Source organism: Ursus americanus, chromosome 3, assembly GCF_024610735.1.
Source record: "Ursus americanus isolate L20-20 chromosome 3, mUrsAme1.1.p, whole genome shotgun sequence".
NCBI classification, from domain to species: Eukaryota; Metazoa; Chordata; class Mammalia; order Carnivora; family Ursidae; genus Ursus; species Ursus americanus.
Genome location: NC_142129.1, coordinates 90,041,135 through 90,065,690, shown reverse-complemented (window position 1 = coordinate 90,065,690; position 24,556 = coordinate 90,041,135). Strand labels below are relative to the sequence as shown.

The window sequence follows — 24,556 nt, the reverse complement described above, 5'->3', positions numbered from 1 at the left end:
TGTTGGCCTACATTGTAGAACCACAGACTAGATGTTGGGATGGACAGCAAGAAGACTGGGACACCACCCCTAGCTTGAAGTTTGCAGAAGGTGCAATATCCAAAAATGACCATCCTCCAATTGAGAGGAATTTGAAAAAAGTAAATATTACTCATACATAACACAAATAATATTTCAAAAGAATTATCCCAATCTATAATCCCTTTCTATATTGGTATTAAATGCCCCTCCTGGGGGTGGGGGAATGGAATAGGCCGGTGATGGGTAGTAAGGAGGGCACGTATTGCATGGTGCACTGGGTGTTATACACAACTAATGAATTATCGAGCCTTACCTCGGAAACCGGGGATGTACTGTATGGTGACTAACATAATATAATAAAAAATCATTATAAATAAATTTAAAAAAATAAAAATAAAAAATAAATGCCCCTCCTGTCCTACAACATTTAAATAAACTGTTTATATTTACTTTAGTCTTTCCTCCTGGTTTAAAAAAAAAGTTTTTTTTTTTAACATTTCTTTGGGATGTTTCCAACTTGTTGACATTTCTCTGGCATTTTTGGTGTTTACAAATCAACTCAGTATTACAATTCCAGGAGTACCAGTGCTATATATAGATAAACTATAATAATCTTCTTGCTCTGCAATGTGAAACGAGTGGATGGAGCTCAAAATGATGTTGACAATATCAAAAGAATCAACATAAATAATTTGGTTGAGTAAAATGCTAAATAAAAATAACTTATTCAAATTCTGATTGTATTCACTAGACAGTTTAGAAAGATGGTAACAATAACAGCCTCTATAACAAGAACTACTGACCATTAAGAATCCTCACTCGCAAACAGGCTAGTTGCTGAGACTTCCTCACCCCAAAAAAGGGTGATACACATAAACTCTCACTCCTCGGTCTACGTAATCCCAACATACAATTTTTTAGATGAGATAATCTTAAACTGATGATCAAAAGGAAATGTCAGGGGAAAATGAGATTATGAGTAAGAGAAAATAATGCAAACCTACAGACTATAAGCAGACTACTCAGCCTGTTTCCTTTTTAACTCTTTCATGGAACGAAGCAAAAATAAATCACATCTTGGGATGCGTGGGTGCCTCAGCCAATTAAGCATCTGCTCTTGATTTGGACTCAGGTTATGATCTCAGGGTTGTGAGATGGAGCCTATTTAAGATTCTCTCTCTTCTTCTCCCTCTGCACCCCCCAAAATAAATAAGTAAAATAAACAAATAAATCACACCTTATCTAAACCTCCTTCTTTCCTATTGCAATTCATGGGTAAATTCAAACTGAAGGACATCCCTATTACTATTCTCTTTCAAAGTTTAAAGCAAATATTTGATTTTTATCCTATGAAAACTAAGGTATCATTAAACATACATGTGTTAAATTTTTGAAAAAGGAATTTTCTAGAAAAAAAGAACAGGTACATTTTTAAAAGCATCTGAGTTACAGAAAAAAGAAACAGTGATAGAGAATAAATTTAACATCTTAAGCTATAGAAGACTGCATGACTTTTCATACTATAAAGAAATTTTTAGCAAGCGTTGGCTATTTCAGAATAAGACATAATCCTTCCAAAACGAAATGCTTTCTCTGAAAGAAAACCCTTATCTCAAATAAAGGAGTCCTTTCCTCCCCAAAGAAATGCAGTTCATTTCTTGAAAAACTGGGATTGTGTGTGTGTCTATGCATGCATGTGTGTGAAATCTCTTACTACAACTCTGTTTTAGAGGAATTTGAGGATTTTCTCATTCTTTCATTAATTTCACAGATGACTCTGTCTTTCTTTGTGTTTACTTCCATTTAGGGGTCAAATGTGAGAAAAGCAAATCAAAACTACATTGTCAAATACATTCTATGGAATAATGGCTAAAATATCATATAAGCTTCAGTAATAAATATCAGTAGTGTTAATGTCAGTTCCTCTGGGAGGCACCTCGGTGGCTCAGTCAGTTAAGCTCCAACTCTTGATTTAGGCTCAGGTCATGCTCTCAGGTCATGAGATCAAGCCCCAGGTTGTCCAGCTCCACACTCCGCAGGGAGTCTACTTGAGATTCTCTCTCTCCCTCTCCTTCTGCCCCTCCTTCCACTCATGCTCTCTTGAGCTCCCTAAAATAAATAAATAACACTTTAAAAAATAAATGAGTAGGGGCTCCTGGGTGGCTCAGTCAGTTAAGCATCTGCCTTCAGCTCAGGTCATGATCCCAGGGTCCTGGGATGGAGTCCTGGGTTGGGCTCTGCTCAGTGGGGAATCTGCTTCTCCCTCCCCCTGCTCTTGTGCTCTCGCTCACTCTCTCTCACCCTCTCAAATAAATAAATAAAATCTAAAAAAAAAGAAAGAAATGAATAAATAAATCCAATTCTACTTAAACTAATTAAACTAAATTGAATAGTCAGTAAGTCAACCAACAAATCAGCTGTACAAAGGGGAGAAAACATGATTATTTCTTTTCTCTAAATTTATTTGCAGTGTCATTGAACTGACCTAGGATCTAGTTGTTTTAACACATGTAAATGTATATCTACATTTGGTCAACCAATATTTGAGTGCCCGCTATGTTCCAGGCATTGTCATAGATTCAGGCAGTAAAGTAACAGCAAGTTCCTGACCTCACAAAGCTTACATTTTAAAGGTGAAAACAGACAGTAATGATAAAACTGATAAGAATGAAATATAACTTCACACATTTCAAAAATGATGATGAAGAAAAAAAGGAGGGTAAGGCGTTGGAGAGTAACTGGAAATCTTGTAGGATGGGTGGACAAGCTAAAAGGGTTGCTGCTCTTTCAGGACTGAACTCTACTTAATAGGACACTAATTCAAGTATTCCATTTATTGAGCCCATACTCTTATTTAGACACAAAATAGGTGTAATCTTAATGACCATCATGAAAAATAGGTATGTTATTACCATTTTACAGATAAAGAAATGGAGGTTCACAGTAGCTTGTCTAAAATTACTTAGGTAAGAAATAGCAGAGCCTACATTCAAACTCTCTGTAACTCCCAAGTCCATGCTCTTTGCACTAAAACACAACTGCTCTGATATGGATCAAAATGGCCTCACTGTTTCCAAACTACAGTTCCTTACCACAGTTATAATATTCACTAGCTTTAATAAGTTTTAATGAATCAAATCCTTCTGATACATTATATTCCTGAGAGATGTTAGGAAATGAGAGGAATGATATGCTCTTAATTCTAAAAATTCAGTGCTTTGAGAATTATTATTTATAACTTCTGTAGTAATATTTGAAAATTCTTACTAAAATTTGCTGTGTCTCACAAAACATCTTCCATTGTTTGCATGCTATCCCAAAATATTTATTATAATAAAACTATGATTTATCAATGTATGATTTATCCTTAGGGTATCTGTAATCTTGAAATCTCATGTGACCTACAGAGTTATAATTTTAATAAACAAAATGTTATTACACATCGCTTCATTCAGAAAAATACAAGTACAATTGGAATTCCTATTTTCTGCTAGTGAACAGACACATTAAAGCACAATTCTACCAACCCATTTATACTTTCCCCATCATCTTGTTTGTGTGGTTTTTCTGGTTTTTTTGTTTGCTTGTTTGTTTTTCCTAGGTCATACAAATTGGTCCTATTACCAACCAAAGAAGGACTGGGGAAAAACTTATGTGATAACTCTGAAAGTCAGAGGCCATGAAAAGAGCCAAAGATTGAGGTGCACCCATGAGGTATAGCTCCTCTCTTCCTTGCCCAGACAGTATTAAGGAAAGATAGGTTTAGTTGACCAAATCCTAAGAATCCAGATCAAAAACCTCTAATAGGAAAGAAGCACAATGAAAGGGGGAATAAAAAAAAGAAACTCTCAGAAAAGTTAACAAAATACCATTAAAGGAGGGGTGTCTGGGTGACTCAGTCGGTTAAGCATCTGACTTTGATTGGTTTCAGCTCAGGCTATGATCTCAGGGTTGTGAGATCGAGCCCCATGTCAGGCTCCACACTCAACTCAAAGTCTGCTTGAGATTCTTTCCCCCTCCCTCCTCCCTTCACCCCACCCCCACCCCCAGCTTGTGCTTTCACTCTCTGTCTCTCTCTCAAATAAATAAAATCTTTTTTAAAAAAATAACCTTAAAGGAGAAAATCTAAGGCCCAGAACCAAGGTAAAAAGTGCCACCAGGATCCTTGTCCATACATATGTGAGTTCCATTCACCCGTAGCTGGCTGAAGCAGGCTTAGCATTGTGCACTTGTTGGGGTCTAAGAAAGAAGGCAACACTAAGCCCCAGTAAAGCTTGCAGTCCTGCAAGACTTGGCCTCACACCACACCTTTTCTTCAACCTCACCCCACTCCTATTCCTATTCTTCAAGCAACTCCAAGTTGGAGAAATGACTGTTGTATTCCAGAACTTCAGTGCTGGAACTTGACTTAGAGCTGAAAGAGATAGAGTAAGTAAAAGCACTTAAGTATAAATACTAACTAAACTTTGACTAAGTAAAACTACTAATCAGCAACAATTGGGAAGTGACGAAAGGGAGATAGAGGGAAGAAATCTAAGACTGCTAATAATTACTCATAGCACGAAATCAACACATAATGTTTAAAATTGATCATGAAGGTAGTTAACAAAGCATGAAATCACTCCAGCGTCATTTTAAAGGTTTTCATAATCTCTCGTCTCAACCTTGAAAGGATCTGTTATGAACAATTATTTTTATAAAGAAGCATTTAGCAAAATTTGAGCAATGCGTTCCATTTCACTTCAGTTTATTGTTCCCCTGTTAAATTCAACTAAATTTAATACTTATTTGCTTTAAATTTACAAGAATATTATGATCAAGATATATTATGATCTTGTTGTTATGAAATTATTTCCATTCCTCATGCCTTGTGAATATGTCCACTTATAAAGCATAAACAGATGTCTGGAATGATGCTCACCAAATATTATTACTAGTAACTTCTGAGTGGTGAAATTAGGATAATTTGTTGTTTTCTAATCCATTATTTCCTGCATTGCTTAACTTCTTTTTTTAAATTTTTATTTAAATTCCAGTTAGTTAACATACAGTGTATTATTAGTTTCAGGTGTACAATATATTGATCCAACACTTACATACGACACCTGGGGCTCATCACAAGCACCCTCCTTAATCCCCACTACCTATTTAACCCATTCCTCCCACCCACCGCCTTTCTGGTAACCATCAGTTTGTTCTCCATAGTTAAGAGTATGTTTCCTAGATGGCCTCCCTCTTTTTTTTTTCCCCTTTGCTCATTTGTTTTGTTTCTTAAATTCCACATATGAGTGAAATCATATGGTATTTGTCTTCCTCTGACTAACTTATTTCGCTTAGCATGATACTCTCTAGCTCGAGTATTGCATGTTATTACTAATGGCAAGATTCCATTCCTTTTATGACAGAGTAATATTCCACATGTATATATACCACCTCTTCTTTACCCATTCATCCATCGATGAGCACTTGGGCTGTTTCCATTATTTGGCTACTGTAGATGATGTTGCTATAAATGCTGGGGTGTATCTACCCCTTTGAATTAGTACTTTTGCATTCTTTGGGTAAATACCTAATAGTGCAATTGCTGGATGGTAGGGTAGTTCTATTTTTAACTTCTTGAGGAAACTCCCTACTGTTTTCCAGAGTGGCTGCATCAGTTTGCAATCCTACCAACAGTGCAAGAGGGTTCCTCTTCCTCCACATCCTCAACAACATTTGTTGTTTCTTGCGTTTTTCATTTTAGCCATTCTGACAGGTGTGAGGTGAGGTCTCATAGTACTTTTGATTTGCATTTCCCTGATGATCAGTGATAGTGAGCCTCTTTTCATGTGTCTGTTGGCCATCTGGATGTCCTCCTCAGAAAAATGTCTATTCATGTCTTCTGCCCATTTCTTAACTTGGATTATTTGGTTTTTTCAGTGTTAAGTTTTATAGGCTCTTTGTAGATTTTGGATACTAACCCTTTGTTGGATATATCATTTACCAAAATCTTCTCCCATTCCGAAGGTTGCCTTTTAGTTTTGTTGATTGTTTCCTTTGCTGTGCAGCAGCTTTTTATTTTGATGTAGTCTCAATAGTTTTTTATTTTGTTTCCCTTGCCTCAGGAGACATATCCAAAATGAAGCTGCTATGGCTGATGTCAAAGAGGTTACGGCCTGTGTTCTCTTCTACGATTTTTATGGTTTCAGGCCTCACATTTAGGGCTTTAATCCATTTTGGATTTATTTTTGTGTATGGTGTAAGAAAGTGGTCCAGTTTCATTCTTTTGTATGTGGGTATCCAGTTTTCCCAACACTATTTGTTGAAGAGACTGTCTTTTTTCCATTGGATATTCTTCTCTGCTTTGTCCAAGATTAATTGACCATATAACTGCAGTTCATTTCTGGGTTTTCTATTCTGTTCCATTGATCTACACGTCTGTTTTTGTGCCAGCACCATATGTTTCGATCACTAGAGCTTTGTAATATAAGTTGAAGTCTGGAATTGTGACACCTCCAGCTTTGCTTTTATTTTTCAAGGTTGCTTTGGCTATTTGGGGTCTTTTGTGGTTCCATACGAATTTTAGGATTGTTTGTTCTAGCTCTGTGAAAACTGCTGTTGGTATTTTGATAGGATTGCATAAAATGTGTACATCGCTTTGGGTGGTATACACATTTTAACAATATTTGTTCTTCTGACACATGGCCATGGAAAGTCTTTCCATTTCTTTGTGTCATCTTCAATTTCTTTCATCAGTGTTCTATAGATTTCAGAGTACAGGTCTTTCACCTCTTTGGTTAGATTTATTCCTAGGTACCTTATTGTTTTTGGTGCAGTTGTAAGTGGAATTGATTCCTTATTTCTCTTTGTGCCACTTCATTATTGGTGTAGAGATATGCAACAGATTTCTGTACGTTGATTCTATATCCTGCGACTTAACTAAATTCATTCAACAGTTCTAGCAGATTTTTGGTGGAGCCCTTTTGGGTTTTCCATATGTAGTATCACGTCATTTTGCAAATAGTGGAAGTTTTAGTTCTTTCTTGCCAATCTGGATGCCTTTTGTTTTTGTTGTCTGATTGCTGTGGCTAGGACTTCTAATGCTATGCTATGCTAAATAACAGGGTTGAAAGTGGAAATTCCTGTCTTGTTCCTGACCATATAGGAAAAGCTCTCAGTTTTTCCCTATTGAGGATATTAGCTGAGGGTTTTTCATATATGGCTTTTACTATGTTAAGGTATGTTCCCTTTAGAACTACTTTGATGAGGGTTTTTAGTATGAATGGATGTCGTACTTTGTCAAATGTTTTTTCTGCATCTATTGAAATGATCATATGGACTTACCCTTTCTTTTAATGATGTGGTGTATCACATTGATTGAATTGCAAATACTGAACCACCCTTGCAATCCAGGAATAAATCCCACTCGATCAAGAAATGACTCTTTTAATGTATTGTTGGATTCAGTTTCCTAGTATTTTATTGGGAATTTCTGCATCCATGTTCATTGGGATATTGGCCTATAGTTTTCTTTTTGGTGGAATCTTTATCTGGTTTTGGTATCAGGCTAATGCTGACCTCATAGAATGAATTTGGAAGTTTTCCTTCCTTTCCTGTTTTTTGGAATAGTCTGAGAAGAATAACGAGTAACTCTTCTTGCTTTATTTATTTATTTTTTTAGAGAGAGAGAGAGCATGCAAGCAGAGGAGGGGAGGGGAGAGGGAGAGAGAGAATCTTTTTTTTTTTTTTCAAAGATTTTATTTATTTATTCGACAGAGATAGAGACAGCCAGAGAGAGAGGGAACACAAGCAGGGGGAGTGGGAGAGGAAGAAGCAGGCTCATAGTGGAGGAGCCTGATGTGGGGCTCGATCCCAGAACGCCAGGATCATGCCCTGAGCCAAAGGCAGACGCTTAACCGCTGTGCCACCCAGGCGCCCCGGGAGAGAGAGAATCTTAAGCAGGGTCCACACTCACTGCACAGCCTGACATAGGGCTCAATCTCACAACCCTAAGATCATGACCTAAGCCGAAATCAAGAGTCGGACACTTAACTGACTGAGCCACACAGGCACCCCATGTTAACTCTTCTTTAAATGTTTGGTAGAATTTGCCTGTGAAGCCATCTGGCCCTGGACTTTAGTTTGCTTGTAGTCTTCTGATTACTGATTCAATTTCTTTGCTAGTTATCAATCTGTTCAAGTTTTCTATTTCTTCCTGTTTTAGTTTTGGTAGTTTATATTTTCTAGAAATTTGTCCTTTTGTTCCAGGTTGTCCCATTTGTTGGCATATAGTTTTTCATAATATTCTCTTATGTAATTGTTTGTATTTCTGTGCTGTTCATTGTTATTTCTCCTCTTTCATTTGTGATTTTATTTATTTGAGTCCTTTCTCTTTTCTTTTTGATAAGTCTGGCTACAGGTTTATCAATTTTTTTAATTTTTTCAATGAACCAGCTCCTGGTTTCATTGATCTGTTTTACTGGGGGTTTTTTCTTAAAATTTTTATTTATTTATTTATTTGAGTGAGAGAGGAAGAGAGAGAGAAAGCATGCGTCAGAGAAAGCACAAGCAGCAGGAGCAGCAGAGGGAGAGGGAAAAGCAGGGAGCCTGATGCAGGGCTCGATCCCAGGACCCTGGGATCATGACCTGAGCTGAAGGCAGACACTTAACAGACTGACCAGGCATCCCTGATCTATTGGGGTTTTTTTTCAGTTTCTATATCATTTATATCTGTTCTAATTTTTATTATGTCCTTCCTCTTTCTGGCTTTAGGCTTCATTTGTTGTTCTTTTTGTACTCCTTTCGGTGTAAGGTTTGGTTGTATTTGAGAGATTTTTCTTGCTTCTTGAGGTAGGCCTATATTGCTATATACTTCCCTCTTAGGACCACTTTTGCTGCATCCCAAAGGTTTTAGATCATTGTGTTTTCAGTTTCATCTGTTTCTATATATTTCTTATTTCTTCTTTGTTTTCCTGGTTTTCCATTCATTGTTTAGTAGCCTGTTATTTAACCTCCATGTCTTTGTGGTCTTTACAGATTTTTTCTTGCGGTTGACTTCCAGTTTCATAGCATTGTGGTCAGAAGAGACGCATGGTATAACTTCCATCTTTTGTATTTGTTGAGGCCTGTTTTGCAACCTAATATGTGATATATTCTGGAGAATGTTCTGTGTATGCATGAAAATAATTTATGTTCTGTTGTTTTAGGATGGGACATTGTCAATAAATCTGTTATGTCCATCTGGTCCAGTGTGTCATTCAAACTCATTGTTTCCTTGTTTATTTTCTGTTTAGATGCTCTGTCCATTGGTGTAAGTGGGATGTTAAAGTCCCCTGGCATTGTGTTATTATCAATCTGTTCCTTTATGTTTGTAAGTAATTGTTTTATATACTTGGATGCTCCCATTTTGGGTGCATAAATATTTACACTTGTTACATCTTCTTGTCGCATTGTTCCCTTTATGATTATATAGTGCCCTTATCTCTTTTTACAGTCTTTGTTTTGAAGTCTAGTTTGTCTGATATAAGTATTAGTACTTCAGCTCTTTTGACACCCATTTTCATGATAAATCTTTCTCCACCCCCTTCCTTTCAATCTGCAGGTGTCTTTAGGTCTAAAATGAGTCTCTTATAGGTAGCATAAAGATGGGTCTTGGTATTTTATCCATTCTCACACCAGACTCAATGTCTTTTCATTGGCATACTTAGTCCATTTACATTGAAAGTAATTATTGATAGATATGTATTTATTGCTATTTTATTACTTGTTTTGTCATTGTTTCTAGAGATTTTCTCTTATCCTTGTCTTTGCCACTTTTGGTTTCTCCTTTGCACTCAGAGAGTCCCCTTTAATATTTCTTGAAGGCTGTTTTAGTGGTGACAGACTAACTTTTTATAATGAGTATATATTATTTATAAAAACCAGTTACTTTTTAAAATAATTTAAAATAAAATATAAATAAAACTTACAAGTTACTTCACCATTAACTCTAACGAATGATCAGCTATATTTAAGCAGTGTCACCTTAGAATGGTACATAAATTAAGGGCAAGTTGATTATTTAATATAGACTAATCTCTTTTATTAATATATTAATATTCATAATTAATGAATAAGATTAAGATCAAGGAAACATATTATCCTGGCATGAGTCATGAGTCACAAAATAAGAAAATACACTTGATGAGCCTAAGAACTCACAATCCTTATAATATTTAGTAAGTACAAAGTTCTACACTAGGCACTAGTGTTATAAAAACAATATGTTGAGGAGCATATATTTTAACCAATGATCAAGTATAGTAGAATTTTTTAAAAAGGAAAGTATGTGTTTGTGTTTGTGGGTTTAAGAGGAGCCATATCTCTGTTACAAGCACACTTTGTTTTAATGCAATTTGCTTTATTACACTTCACAAACATTGTATTTTTTACAAATTGAAGGTTTTTGGCAACCCTACATCAAGGAAGTCTGTCAGCACCATTTTTCCAACAGCATTTGCTCATGTCGTTTCTCAGTGTCACATTTTGGTACTTCTCACAATATTTCAGAAGTTTTCATTATATATTTGTTATGGTGACCTGTGATCAGTGATCTCTGATGTTACTACTGGAGCCTGAAGATGTGACTGAATTGCTGCAATCTCATGATAAAACTTTAACAGTTTTATCTGTTTAAAAGCTGTTTCTGATGCATGAGCAAAAAAGTGGTTTCTTGATATGGAATCTACTCCTGATGATGATGTTGTGAAGACTGTTGAAATGACTAAAATAGATTTAGAATATGACATAACCTTAGTTGATAAAACAATGGCACAGTTTGAGAGGACTGACTCTCAAACTATGAACTCTGGTAAAATGCTAAAGCCCACAAGAGTGGAGCTGAGAAATCTGCAGATATCAAGCACTGGCTGATTATTTTGTGTACTGTCTTGCATTATACACAATTGTGTCCTTTTATGTTTAACAAAAGACATTTTATTTGCTTATTACAATATCTTTTTTTAAGATTTTATTTATTTTTGCAAGAGAGAGAGAGAGGGAGGAAGAGAGAGAGTATGAGCCGGGGGAAGGGCAGAGGGAGAAGCAGACTCCCCATTGAGCAGGGAGCCCGAGCAGGACTCGATCCCAAGACCCTGGGATCATGACCTGAACCAAAGGCAGACGCTTAACCAACTGAGCCACCTAGGCGCCCACTTATTACAATATCTTGAAGAGAAAGCATGTGACACTTCCAGATACACTTCATTGAAATACAGAGACTATATGACATGTCCATGATCACATACCAGGTATGCATTTATTCATTCATTCAACATGAATTTATTGACTGCTGACTAAGCTCCAGACTATTCTAAGCATAGAGATACAACAGCAACCAAGCAAAGACCATGGTCTTAGGAAGCTTATACTCTCCTGGGGTGCATTTTAGGCAGCCAGTAAACACACAACAAGAGTAAATTAGATAGAGCTAGGCCTCCAGACTCTTAATCGAATGCTTTCTCACGATAACAAATGGTTGATTCACTAACTGTAACATATCATATCATGCTCATGCAACATGCATAAGCAAGATGCAAATACAATAAAAATCAGGATTCATTCTTCAGGCAATATGGAGTGTGGATATAAGCATCAGGGTATAAGGAGTAGAGCACACCCGGATTCAAAGTCTGGCTTTAGTGCTTTATATACCAAGGCAGCACTCTGGACAAGTTATCTAAGCCTTTAAGCTTTAGTTATAGAATTTATCAATAACTATCTGGAAGGATCAATGCGAGGATAAAGCATGGGTCTAGCAGAGTGTTGGCCCATGTTACTGGTTCTCTCTTTCCCCATAATCAAATAGGAATCTTACCTGACAACACCACAACATACCTAACCTAAAAGGCTAGATTTTAGATTAATGGAAGTCAACTGTCACTAGTTTGCTTAAATTTCATCATAAAGACTGCTTTCACAAATTTTATCCTATATTATCTACTTAGATGATGCCCCTTTGGGATAAAAACTACAATATGATCCTGTTATAAAAAAACAAACAAACATGAATTTTGAGGGTTTTTTCCTCATGATACTAGTCTATTTGTGGTACTATCACTCATTTTCTAGGCAGAAATATATTAGATCGTCACTAAAAAAATGTGTATATATACTAATGTGTCTTCTCTTATCAAACTTTTAAGTAATATAATAAGTCCCTAAACAGTAAGTTCGGCTCCCACGACCTACCTCTCCAACCTAATTTTCTCCCTTCTTTGCCAGCTCACAACAACCCAGTGACATTGGCATTCCTTTGGCTCCTCAAACCTACCAGACTGTCCAACAGATAGACACCATGCATGGCGATACCCTCTGGTCACCAGCCTAATGCCTAACGGGGTCCCACCTTAAACATCTGGTCCTCAGAGAACCCCTCCCCGACCATCCATTCTGGCAAGGTTGGGCTGGATTGTACAGGGTGATGTGGAGAAGCCTCAGGATAATGATGGAGAAGCCTGGGTTTCAATCAGTCATCTGACAAGATGGAGTTACGCTATGGCACAAATACACACGGGTGCAGGTCGATAAAAGTTCCCCAGTAGTGTGATATAACTGGCAATAATGCATCTGCACTGGCTAGTTGACAATATTAGCCAGGACTTTCAGAAGTGATCCCTCCTCTGCCACAAGGATTATAATACATTGCTGATAATGGGGAGTTCTCTTAAGGGGAACTCCCAACATGGCCCAATTCTCTTCACTTCTGCTTTTATCCCTGGTTGTCAAACCGCACTTTGCAGAGAATTTTGGAAGTATGAAAATGGTCTGAGGCACACTGTGACATATGTTAATAGTATATCGAGCCCTTTTCCGGAGTTCCCTTTATTTGTATCTAAAGTTTACTTTCTGTTAATGTTTGTTTTCTCCGCTTAAGAACTGTGCCTACCCCGTCGCCCACTGTATCACCAGTGCCTGCCAGTTCCCAGCATACAGGAGTATGTGTAATAACCAGTCACTGGATCGAAGAATTAAGACATAAGGGTGTGTTCACGTGAAAGAAATATGGTGTATGGAAGTTAAGTTTACTTAATACATGTAAAGTCTATGAAATAGTGCTGGGCACCTAGTAAGCCCTCAATCAATGCTGTTATCATTTGCTTAGCTAGGACAAAAATCTCCCAAGTAGGATAACAGAAGAGAGAAAGGCCATGAGTGGCTGACAAATGACGGGGTTGAGCACACGCTGTGCGGTTATCCCCGTGAGAGCAGAGTGCAGCACAGGAAAGGAAACACAGTAATCCTTCTCAACAGTGGTTTCTGAGTTAATTCATTTTAACATGTGAATATACAAATTGAATAGCCTGGAGATCTTTTCACATATTCACAGTTGAGTTCAGAACTCTTAAAATAAAACCACTCACAATAATCATGTTTTGTACACACAAGCACTTCTATGGAATAGAGCGGAGAGAGAGATCCATGCTCCATTCTCCCAGCGGATGGAAAGAAAGCTGGTGCCCTTAAATGTTTTAAGGAAAGGTCACACATTTTCTTCTTAGACTCATGAAAATGAAACAGACAATGAAAGTACAAATACTTGTATTTCAAGTCAGCGAAATCCCACCAGCTGCTTTAAAATTGACAAAAAGAAGTAAAGGCTGCAAAAGACTCACGGTCACTCTGTCTCCATTCATCCCAGAACTGCAGCCGTATTTCCTAAAGAACTCACTGACGCAAGTGATTCAGGGAAGGAACACCTAAGTGGAAAAAGGTTTTACGCCTACCAATCCAAGCTGTTTTGGAAATGGGTGTCTTTTATTATTTTTATTTATTAGGCTCTCACACTTTTATTTTTTTTTTAATTTTTTATTATGTTATGTTAGTCACCATACAATATATCCTTAGTTTTTGATGTAGTGTTCCATGCTTCATTGTTTGCGTATAACACTCAGTGCTCCATGCAATATGTGCCCTCCTTAATACCCATCACCGGCCTATCCCAGTCCCCCACCCCCTTACTCCTGAAGCCCCCAGAACCACGAGAGACTATGGACTCTGAGAAACAAACTGGGAATCACACTTTTCTTTAACTTTCATGCCATTCTCACCGTTTTCTCGAAGAGTCCGTTTCCTAAGAGTCTGCCTTCAATCTAATAAGCAAACACATTTTAGCCATCTGTGTATTTCTTAAGAAATTCCCAACCTATTATTAATAAAGAAGGATTGCTCTAAAATCAAATAATTCTCCCACTGTCAGGACCTAATGTATGTAACAATCAGACACCATCCGCCTGAGGATTTAAGTAACAAATTTTAAAACCCATAACTACCTATTAATATTCCAGAGGGAAATGAGACCCTCTACTGTGTACACATGAGGTACTCTGATAGAAATGGGCATATGTGGTCTGCTCTAGTCAGCCATTCTACTTCACAGAAGGAATATTCAGAAGTCACACCCAGGTGCCTATACCAAGCTTGAATAATTATGATACAAATGCAAAATTATAATACCAAAACAGATCAAGTGTTCATTAATTGATCTGTTGCTTCTTGCTAAAAAAAACTGTTATTTTCCATGGGGCAAAAAAAAATTGTTATTTTCCATGGGGCCATATTAACATTTAACCTCAAGTACATTTGTAATAAACACATCCATTTTCGGTAAGAATTCACTTCCCCTAGCTTCTTTCTAAAATCAACTCAAATTTAAGCTTATAGGTTAGTGAATAGGAAAATCCCTTTGGAATAAACAGGAGGAAATTTATGAATATTCTAAAGAATGATACCTACCTCAGGCCCTGTGATATGCATCAGACCAGAAACAGCAGAGGCAACAGCATCATAACCAGCTCGCTGAGACAGTGGACCTGTCTGACCATACCCTAAAATGAGATGAATAGACATAGTCAGCATCATGCAGGGAGAGCAAGAGTACAATGATGTGTTAAAATCTTCTGTGGCCAGAAATTTATTACTATGAGATTGATGGCATCCTTTGAAAAGGAAGCAATAAAAATTATTTATGATCTTATGCCCCAAAAGGTTGCAAACTGGTAACTTGAGGGCCAGATCCCACCTGGATGAATGTTCTGTCTGGCCTGAAGAGTGTCCTGAATTTCATTTTTATTTAGTTTCCAACATTTTAAAAAACAGGAGATAGCACATAAAATGCAAATTTCTGGCTTTTCTTGAAAATTCAGAAAATAAGTTCAAAACTAGGCCCACACAACAAACGATTAGAGTTAAGTAACAGCTCTTCCCTATACACAGGGAAATAAATTCTCTAACTTGTCATTCCTCCACAACTCTTACTACTTTATGCCTGATTCACTCATTTAATCTTACCTCCCAGACTCCATTCATATACACTACTCTTGTTCTATACAAAACAATATACCAAGTAAAATAAAATAGTGTCTCTCTGGATTCTGTTCACATATTTTCTCAGATATATAGATAGATAGACAGATAGAAATATAAATTTTTTTAAAGATTCTATTTATTTATTTATTTGACAGACAGAGAGAGCATGAGCGGGAGGGGGGGGAGGAGGGGAGGAGCAAAGGGAGAGGAGAAGCAGGCTCCTGATGTGGGGCTCGATCCCAGGACCCTGGGATCATGACCTGAGCTGAAGGCAGACGCTTAACCCACTGAGCCAGCCAGGCGCTCCAACTAAATTTTTGAACATAAATAATATGATTACATGAACTAACAGTGCTTTTTAAGATTACAAAAAGAAGGTGAAGGTATTTTTCTTTTTTCTTTTTTTTTTTTTCTTTTTTTTTTTTTTTTTTTGCCATCAACAAAAATCAAGAGAACACAATGGTTTCTCCTGCTCCCCTCAGTCCTGGCACTTATTGTTGAACAATACAGGTTATTTCAGGTACTACACGAATCTGTCCCCGTATCCTATGTTATCAACCAGAGATAGGATACATGAAAAACCTTCCACAGCCATCAGCTATTAGCTGAAATTTCCTACATACCTCACTTTAGAAAGATCAAAAAGGGGTGCCTCCGGGCCTTCACTTGCTTCTCCAGGCACCTGGAACACTCTCCCTCTATTTCACTCCATATATCCACACACCTCACACTCCCTCACATCCTCCAAATCTGCACTCAAACATTTCCTTACCAGAAAGACCTTCCCCAGAGAACTTTTATAAAAGAGCACTCTCGTTTCTCACTCTTAATCCCCTTTACCTGACTACATTTGTCTTTGTAACACTTATTACAAGATACATAATACAGCTATGTGTTTTACTGATTTATTTTCTGTCTCCTCCCCTACCAAAATGTATGCTCCAGAACTTTTTTCTATTTGATTCATTGCTGTATTCACAGCATCTAGAGAAGTATTCAATAACATTCATTGAATAAATGAATAAATACTTGTCACATAAAATAATTTAAAAAAACAAATAATCTACAACAACTAAATTAATAAAGAAACTAAAGAAGTTTTTGTTTTGTTTTGTTTTTTACCAAAATGGCAATACAGGAGGTTCCTGAATTTTTCTCTTCCCACAGACACAACAAATGTATAGCTCCACGTCGAGCAACTCCCTCTGAGAAAAATCCAGAACTAGTTGTTTGACTCCTATAATTTGGTGATAGAGAAAATACCCACATCTAAATAGGTGTTTAAACCCCACTCCAGGCATAACACTATAAAATCAGGAGGGAACCCTCAACTCCCAGCTTCTCCTCAAGGAGTGAAGGGTTTGGACCACATATCTGGTGCCCCAACTTTTAAGGCTCCCACCTGAGGGACAGGCCCCCAAAGCACCTAGCTCTGAGACCCAGCAGAGCTTACATTCACAAGTCCCATCGGACTATAACAAACAGAAAAAGAAGTTGTTGACAGGTACACGAGCACTAACCACAGCTATCTTCCCAGGGATCAGCACAGAAGGATCAGACAAACCCATCCATCCAAAGGTCTCACTGCATACTTTACAAGCTGCTACATGAGGATTTGGACAGTAATTAACATACACCTAGGTGCTGACTACAATCCCGCCTGGAACCCAAAAGAGCTGGTGGGTCACACTCAAGCTCACTCCAACAATACCAGGTCAACAGAGTCTCTCTGGAAAGAGCTTCTACACATGTCTGGCACACCAGCTTTTGCACCTACTGCCCAAGGGATGGGACCCCAGATCATCTGGCTCCGACAGACAATGGGTTTTGCATTCACAAGTCCCACAGGGCTATACCAAAGTAGTAGTTTTTGAATAGCAAACTCCATGGCTATACATCTGGGCTCAGTGAAGAAGGCAAAAACACCTGTCTCTCACTTACTCCCCAGAAGGGTCTGACTGCATACTTTCCCAGCTCGTTGTCTAAGGTCCAGCTTCTAATCAACCTGCACCTAGGTGCTAACTGCTATCATCCCCCTGGGGACATTAATGGATCTTGGCACACCCTCAACCCCTAGAAGCCACTAAGAACAAAGGCAATCATAAAGATTTGAGGGAACCTGGAGCTCAGACCAGGCTGATTGATGAGATTCATCTCCTACACAAGACCAGTCCCAAGACTGAGAGAGGTGGCTGTTTTAGCTAATACACAGAAAACAGAGAATCAAAGAAAAATGGAGAAACAGGAATATGTGGAATTCCAAACAAAAGAAAAAGGTAAATCTCCAGAAACTGATCTGAAGGAAATGGAAATAAGTTATTTATCTGATAGAGAGCTCAAAATAACAATCACAAAAATGTTTACCAAGATCAGACGAGCAAGGCATGAATAAAGTGAGAATTTCACAGGAAAGCAATGCATGACCAAAGTGACAATTTCAACAAAGAGAGAGAAATTATTAAAAAGTACCACAGAAATCATAGAGCTGAAGAATATAATAACTGAAGTGAAAAATTCGATGGAGACACTCAACCACAGACTAGATCAACTGGAAGAAAAGTAGGAAATTAGAAGACAGGCAGTGGAATATATCCAATCAGAGGAGCAAACAGGAAAAAGAGTGAAGATAGCTTAAGGAACTTATGGGACATCATCAAAAAGGCCAATATACTCATCAAAGAGGTCCTAGAAGAAGAAGAGAGAGAGAGGAAGAGGCAAAAGCTTATTTAAAGAAATGCCTCAAAACTGCCCTTATCTGAAAAAAAAAACAAGATAGCCAGATCCAGGTAGCCCAAAAAGTACCAAATAAGATGAATCTAAAGAGATTCACACCCAGACACATTATAATTAAATTGCCAAAAGTTACAAAGAGAGAACCAGCAAGAGAAAAGCATACAAGAAAACTGTCATAAGTCTATCAGTAGATTTTACAAAAACCATGCAGGCCAGAAGGGAATGGAATGAGATATTCAAAGTGCTGAAATAAAAATGTTGCCAGCCAAGGACACTCTATCCAACAGAGTTATCCTTCAGAATCAAAGAAGAGATAGAGAATTTTCCAGACAAACAAAAGCTGGAGGACCTCATCACCACTAGACCACCCTTATAAGACATGTTAAAAGGAGTTCTTCAGGCTGAAATGAAAGAGTGCTAATTAGTTACATTAAAACATATCTAAGTATAAAACCCACCAGAAAAGGTAAATATATAGGTAAATTCAAAATGTTCTAATGTTGTAATGGTAGTGGGTAAGTCACTTATATAACTATAATATAAAAGTTAAAAGACAAGTTTATTAAGAACTCCCATAATGACAGTAATTTCTTAATGGATACATTAAAAAATGTAAATTGTGACATCAAAACCTTAAAATGTCAGGGGAGAATGTAAAAATTCAGAAGTTTCGTATACACCCAAGTTAGGTTATTATCAGCTTAAAATAGACTGTTATGGGGTGCCTGAGTAGCAGTCAGTTGAGTGTCCAACTCTTGGTTTCAGCTCAGGTTATGATCTCAGAGTCAAGAGATCAAGCCCTGAATCAGGATCCACACTCGGCGAGAATCTCCTTAGGACTGTCTCTCCCTTTCCCTCTGCCCCTGTGTGCTCTCTCTCTCTAAGAAATAAATCTTAAAAAAAAAAAAAAAGAAAAGAAAAAGTAAAATAGACTGTTATAAGATGTTTTACATAAGCTTCATGATAGCACAAAGCAAAAACCTATAGCAGATATACAAAAAAGAAAGAAATCTAAGCATACCACCACAGAAAATCATCAAATCATAAAAGAAGAAAACGAAAGAGGAAGAAACAGCAGTTACAAAACAACCAGAAAAGAATTAACAAAATTACATAGGAAAGTCCATACCTATCAATAATTACTTTAAAGCAAATGCACTAAATTCTCCTATCAAAAGACATAGAGTAGTTAAATGGATTTTAAAAAAAGACCCAACTACCTGCTGCCTACAAGAGACTTACTTCAGCTTTAAGTACACAGACTGAAAATGAAGGGATAGAAAAAAATATTATATGCAAATGGAACCAAAAGAAAGCAGGGGTAGCTATATTTATATCAAGTAAAATAGACTTTTAGCCAAAGATTCTAATAAGAGACAAAGAAGGGCATTACATAATGATTAAAAAAGTCAATCCAATTAGAGGATATAATATTTGTAAATATTTATGAACCTAACATAGAAGCAACTAAATATTTAAAGCAAATATTAATAGACATGAAGGGAGAAATAGATAGCAATACATTAACAGTAGGGTTGAATAACTCACTCTCAACAATGGGTAGGTAATAAAGAAAGAAAATCAGTACGAAATCATTGCACTTGAACTACACATTAAACCAGATGGATTTAACAGACATTTATAGAACATTCCACCCAAAAGCAGCAAAATACACATTTTGCTCAAGCATATCCATGAAAACTTCTCTAGGATAAACCATATGTTAGGTTGCAAAACTAGTCTTAATTAATTTAAGAAGACTGAAACCTTCTTAAGCACTTTTTCTGATCATGAAGGTATCAAACTAGAAATCAAGTATAAGAAGAAAGTTGGAAAATTCACAAATACATGGAGATTAAACAACATGCCCCTGAAAAAAACCAATGGATCAAAGAAGAAATCAAAAGATAAACCAAAAAAAATCTTGAGACAAATGAAAATGAAAATACAACTTAACAAAACTTGTAAGATACAGTAAAAGCCATTCTAAGAGGGAAGTTTATAGTGACAAATGCCTACAATGAGAAAAAAGAAAGATCTCAAACAACCTAATTTTACACCTCAAGGAACTAGAAAAACAGAACCAACTAAGCCCAAAGTTAGCAGACAGAAGGAAATAACAAAGATCAGAACAAATATGAAAAAATTAACAAAATAATCTTTAGCTAGATAATTAAGAAAAAAAGAGACAGAACTCAAATAAGAAAAATCAGAAATGAAAGACAAGTTACAACTGATACCACAGAAATAAAAAGGACATAAGAGACTATTATGAACAACTATACAACAACAAACCAGACAACCTACAATAAATGGATTAATTCTACATATGACCTACCAAGAATGAATCATGAAGAAATATAAAATCTGAATAGAGCAATTACTAGTAAGGAGATTGTATCAGTAATCAAAAACATCCTAAAATGCAAAAGTCCAAGACCAAATGGCTTCACTGGTGAACTGTACTAAATATTTTAAGAAGATTTAATATCAATCTTTCTCAAATACTTCCAAAAAATAGAAGAGAAGGGAATGTTTCTAAACTCATTTTACAAGACCAGCATTATCCTGACACTAAAACCAACAAGGACACTACAAGAAAAGAAAATTACAGGACAATAACCCTGATGATACAAAAGTCCTCAGCAAAAATTAGCAAACCAAATTCAACAGAACATTTTTAAATACACCATGATCAAGTGGATTTATTCCAGGAATGCAAGGATGGTTCAACATCCACAATCAATCAATGTGATATATCACATCAACAAAATGAAGAAAAAAACCATATGATCATCTCAGTAGATACAGATAAAGCACCTGACAAAATTCAACATTCATTTATAATAAAAACTGTCAACAAATTGAGTATAGAGGGAATGTACCACAACATAATAAAGTCCATATATGCCAAACCCAGACCTAACACCATACCAAATGGAGAAAAGCTAAAAGCTTTTCCTCTAAAATCAGGAACAAAACAATAGTACCTACTCTCACCACTTCTATTCAACACAGTATTGGAAGACCTACCCAAAGCAATTAAGCAAGAAAAAGAAATAAAATGCATCCAAATCAGAAAGGAAGAAGTAAAACTGTCTGTTTCTGAATGACATGGTCCTACATATAGAAAACCCTTAAGATTCCATCAAAAAACTGAAATTTAGTAAAATTTCGGGATACAAAATCAATATACAAAAATCTGCTGCATTTGAGGTGCCTCAGGGATTCGGTCAGTTGAGTATCTGAGTCTTGGTTTCATCTCAGGTCATGATCTCTGGGTTGTGGTCGAGCCCCATGTTGGGCTCTGTGCTCAGTGGGAAGTCTTCCTGAGATTTTCTCTTTCCCTCTGTCCCTCCACCCACTCATGCTCTCTCTCACACTCTTTATCAAATAAATAAATTTTTAAAAAATCTGTTGCATTTCTATGCACTAACAACAAATTATATGAAAGAGAAATTAAGAAAGCAATCCCATTTATAACAGTATCAAAAACAATAAAATATCAGGGGACCTGGGTGGCTCAGATAACCATCTGCCTTCGGCTCAGGTCATGCTCTCCAGGTCCTATGATCGAGCCCCACATCGTGCACCCAGCTCAGCAGGGAGTGTGCTTCTCCCTCCCCCTCTTCTTCTCCCCCTGCTTGTGCTCTCTCTGTCTCTCAAATGAATAAATAATATCTTTAAAAACTATATTTGTAATATATTAACCAAAAAGATAAAATATCTATACACTGAAGATTATAAGACAATAACGGAAGAAACTGAAGACACATTAAATGGAAAGATTACCGTGCTCTTGGACTGGAAGATTAACATTGTCAAAATGTCAACACTACCCAAAGCCATCTACAGATTCAACACAATTTCTATGAAGATCCCAATGCACTTTTTATGGAATTAGAAAAATAATCCTAAAATATATATGAAACCACAAAAGACCCCAAACAGCCAAAGCTACTGTAAGTAAAAGAACAAAGCTGGAGACATCACACTTCTTGATTTCAAAAAATATTACAAAGCTACAGTAATCAAAACAGTATGTGGTACTGGCATAACAACAGACAAATAGACCAATGGAACAGAATACAGAGCCCAAAAATAAATCCATGCATATATGGTCAACTAATCTTTAACAGGAGTACCAAGAACACACAATGGTAATGGACAGTCTGTCCAATAAATGGTGCTGGAAAAAAACAGATATCCACATGCAAAAGAATGAAATGGATCCCTATCTTACACTATACACAAAAATCAACTCAAAATGGTTTAAAGACTTAAATGTAATATACGAAACCAGAAAATTTCTAGAAGAAAACATAAAGAGAAAGCTCCTTCACACTGGCCTTGGCAATAATTTTTGGATGACACCAAAAGCAAAGGCAAAAATAGACAAATGGAATTACATTAAACTAAAAGGCTTCTGTGAAGCAAAGGGAACAATCAGAAATGAAAAGGCAACCTACAGAATGGGAGAAAGCATTTGCAAACCATGTATGTGATAAGGGGTTAACATCCAAAATGTATATGGAACTCATAAAACTGAATAGCACAAAAAAAATCAAATAATCTGATTTTAAAATGGGTGAAGGACCTGAATAAACATTTTTCCAAAGAAGACATAACAAAAGACCAATAGGTACATGAAAAGGAGCTCAACTTCACTAGTCATCAGGGAAATGCAAATCAAACTCACAGTGAGATATCACCACACCCTTGTTAGGATGGCTATTATCAAAGACAAGAGATAACAAATGTTAGCACGGTCATGGAACAAAATGGAACTCTTGAGCACTATTGGTAGGAATATAAATTGGTATAGCTATTACAGAAAACATTATGAAAATTCCTCAATAAAATAAATTAAAAATGGAACTACCCTGTGTTCCAGCAATCCCACTTCTGGGTATACATATCCCACATAAATGAAATCAGTATCTCCATAAGGTATCTGGACTCCTATATTCACTGTAGCATTATACAAAATAGCATAGATACAGAAACACGTTGTGCACTTTAAATATACACAATTTTGTCATTTATTTTTCATGCAGCTTGGGAATAAAGAAAAAAATAAAGATATTAAAACAAAATCCCCAGATAAAATTATCACTTAGCATTAAGAAATTAAAACAGTTCAAGATTAAATTATATTTATCATTACCGATGACAGAAAAGATGTCACAACATCTCCTTTATGCATTATTATGGAAAGTTTCACACATAAAAGTAGAGAAAATCATATAATAAATCCATTAGCAACTTCCATAATTATTTATTCATAGACAATCTTCTTTCCACTACATTTATTTTTCAGTTAAAACTATTGTATGAAAAACAAAGTAAAACCATTAAAAAAAAGTCTTGATTCAGGTAAAAACAGTCACACAAAATCCTAGACTCTGCCATGTTTGTATTCCAATTGCAAAAACAAAATCTGTAAATTCTGCACTGTTACTTTTTAAATCTTTAGATAAGCAAAAATGGGATATGAAGGGAACATAATGGGAAACAAAGTGTAAGGCAACATTCTCCATAAATACAGAAATTAAAAACCAAGCATTAGGAATGAATTCATATTCCAGGGCAGCTAGTTTACAACTGTAAAGGGCACCCTAGACTAAGCTTCCAGTATTCTACACAACAGTTTTTAAACCACCCGTATCTCCAGCATTAAACAGGCCCCCTGGAGCAGAGAAAAGCTCCACCATAATACAGGAACCCTGTGTTCAGCGAACCACCTGTTATCTCAACAGGAAGTCAAGGGAAGGAATTAAGTTTCAGTCCGCTCTCAGAGAGGAAAATCAGGTGCTCAGGAATCTGGCCAGGAGCCCAAATCCCTCAAAGGGGATAAATCCAGGCCCCTCATCATCAGCACAACTCTAAAGGGAGTCTTCTAAATAAAGGCCTGCAGGAAAAAATGCTCAGAAAAACAAACAACTTGCTAAATAAAAGTACACCATAATAGTTGCCTTGTGATACAAATTCTTTTGTTCAGTTTACAACAAAGAGGAGGCATAAATACCTAATTACTTTAAATTACAACTTCCAAGTACTTCTTTTAAAGAGAAATAGGGGCACCAAGGTGGCTCAGTCAGTTAAGGAACCGAGTGTTGATTTCGCTCAGGTCATGATCTCACGGTCGTCAGATCAAGCGTCAGGCTCTGCGCTGGACGGGCGTGGAGCCTGCTTAAGATTCTCTCTCTCCTTCTCCCTCTGCCCCTCCCCCTACTTCAGGTGTGCGCATACTATCTCTCTCGAAAATAATTAATTAATTAAATTTTTAAAAATAAAAAGAAATATAGTTTTTCTCATGGAGGTAGTATGGCACAGTGAATAAGGATGAGTTTCAGGATTGAAAAAAGCCTGGATTCAAATTATTGCTGTGTGAACTACTAAATCTTTGACAATTTATCTGATCTCCCTGAACCTCCTCCATGTCTTCATCTGTAAAATGGCAATATTCAATTTTTAT

At 36.7% G+C, this 24,556-nt stretch overlaps 1 protein-coding gene across 6 annotated transcripts in view; it reads right to left on the bottom strand.

Annotated features, from left to right (window-relative positions):
• Nucleotides 1–24,556, bottom strand: part of SUGCT (succinyl-CoA:glutarate-CoA transferase) — a 696,086-nt gene that overhangs the window by 597,854 nt on the left and 73,676 nt on the right. For all 6 annotated transcript variants that reach the window (XR_015724068.1, XR_006778824.2, XM_045793504.2 and 3 more), the window contains exon 7: nucleotides 14,773–14,864. Coding sequence is in view for 4 of the 6 variants with exons in the window: in XM_045793504.2 (XP_045649460.2) it covers nucleotides 14,773–14,864 (92 nt within the window). In the remaining 2 variants the exon portion in view is untranslated. The remainder of the gene's footprint in view (nucleotides 1–14,772; nucleotides 14,865–24,556) is intronic.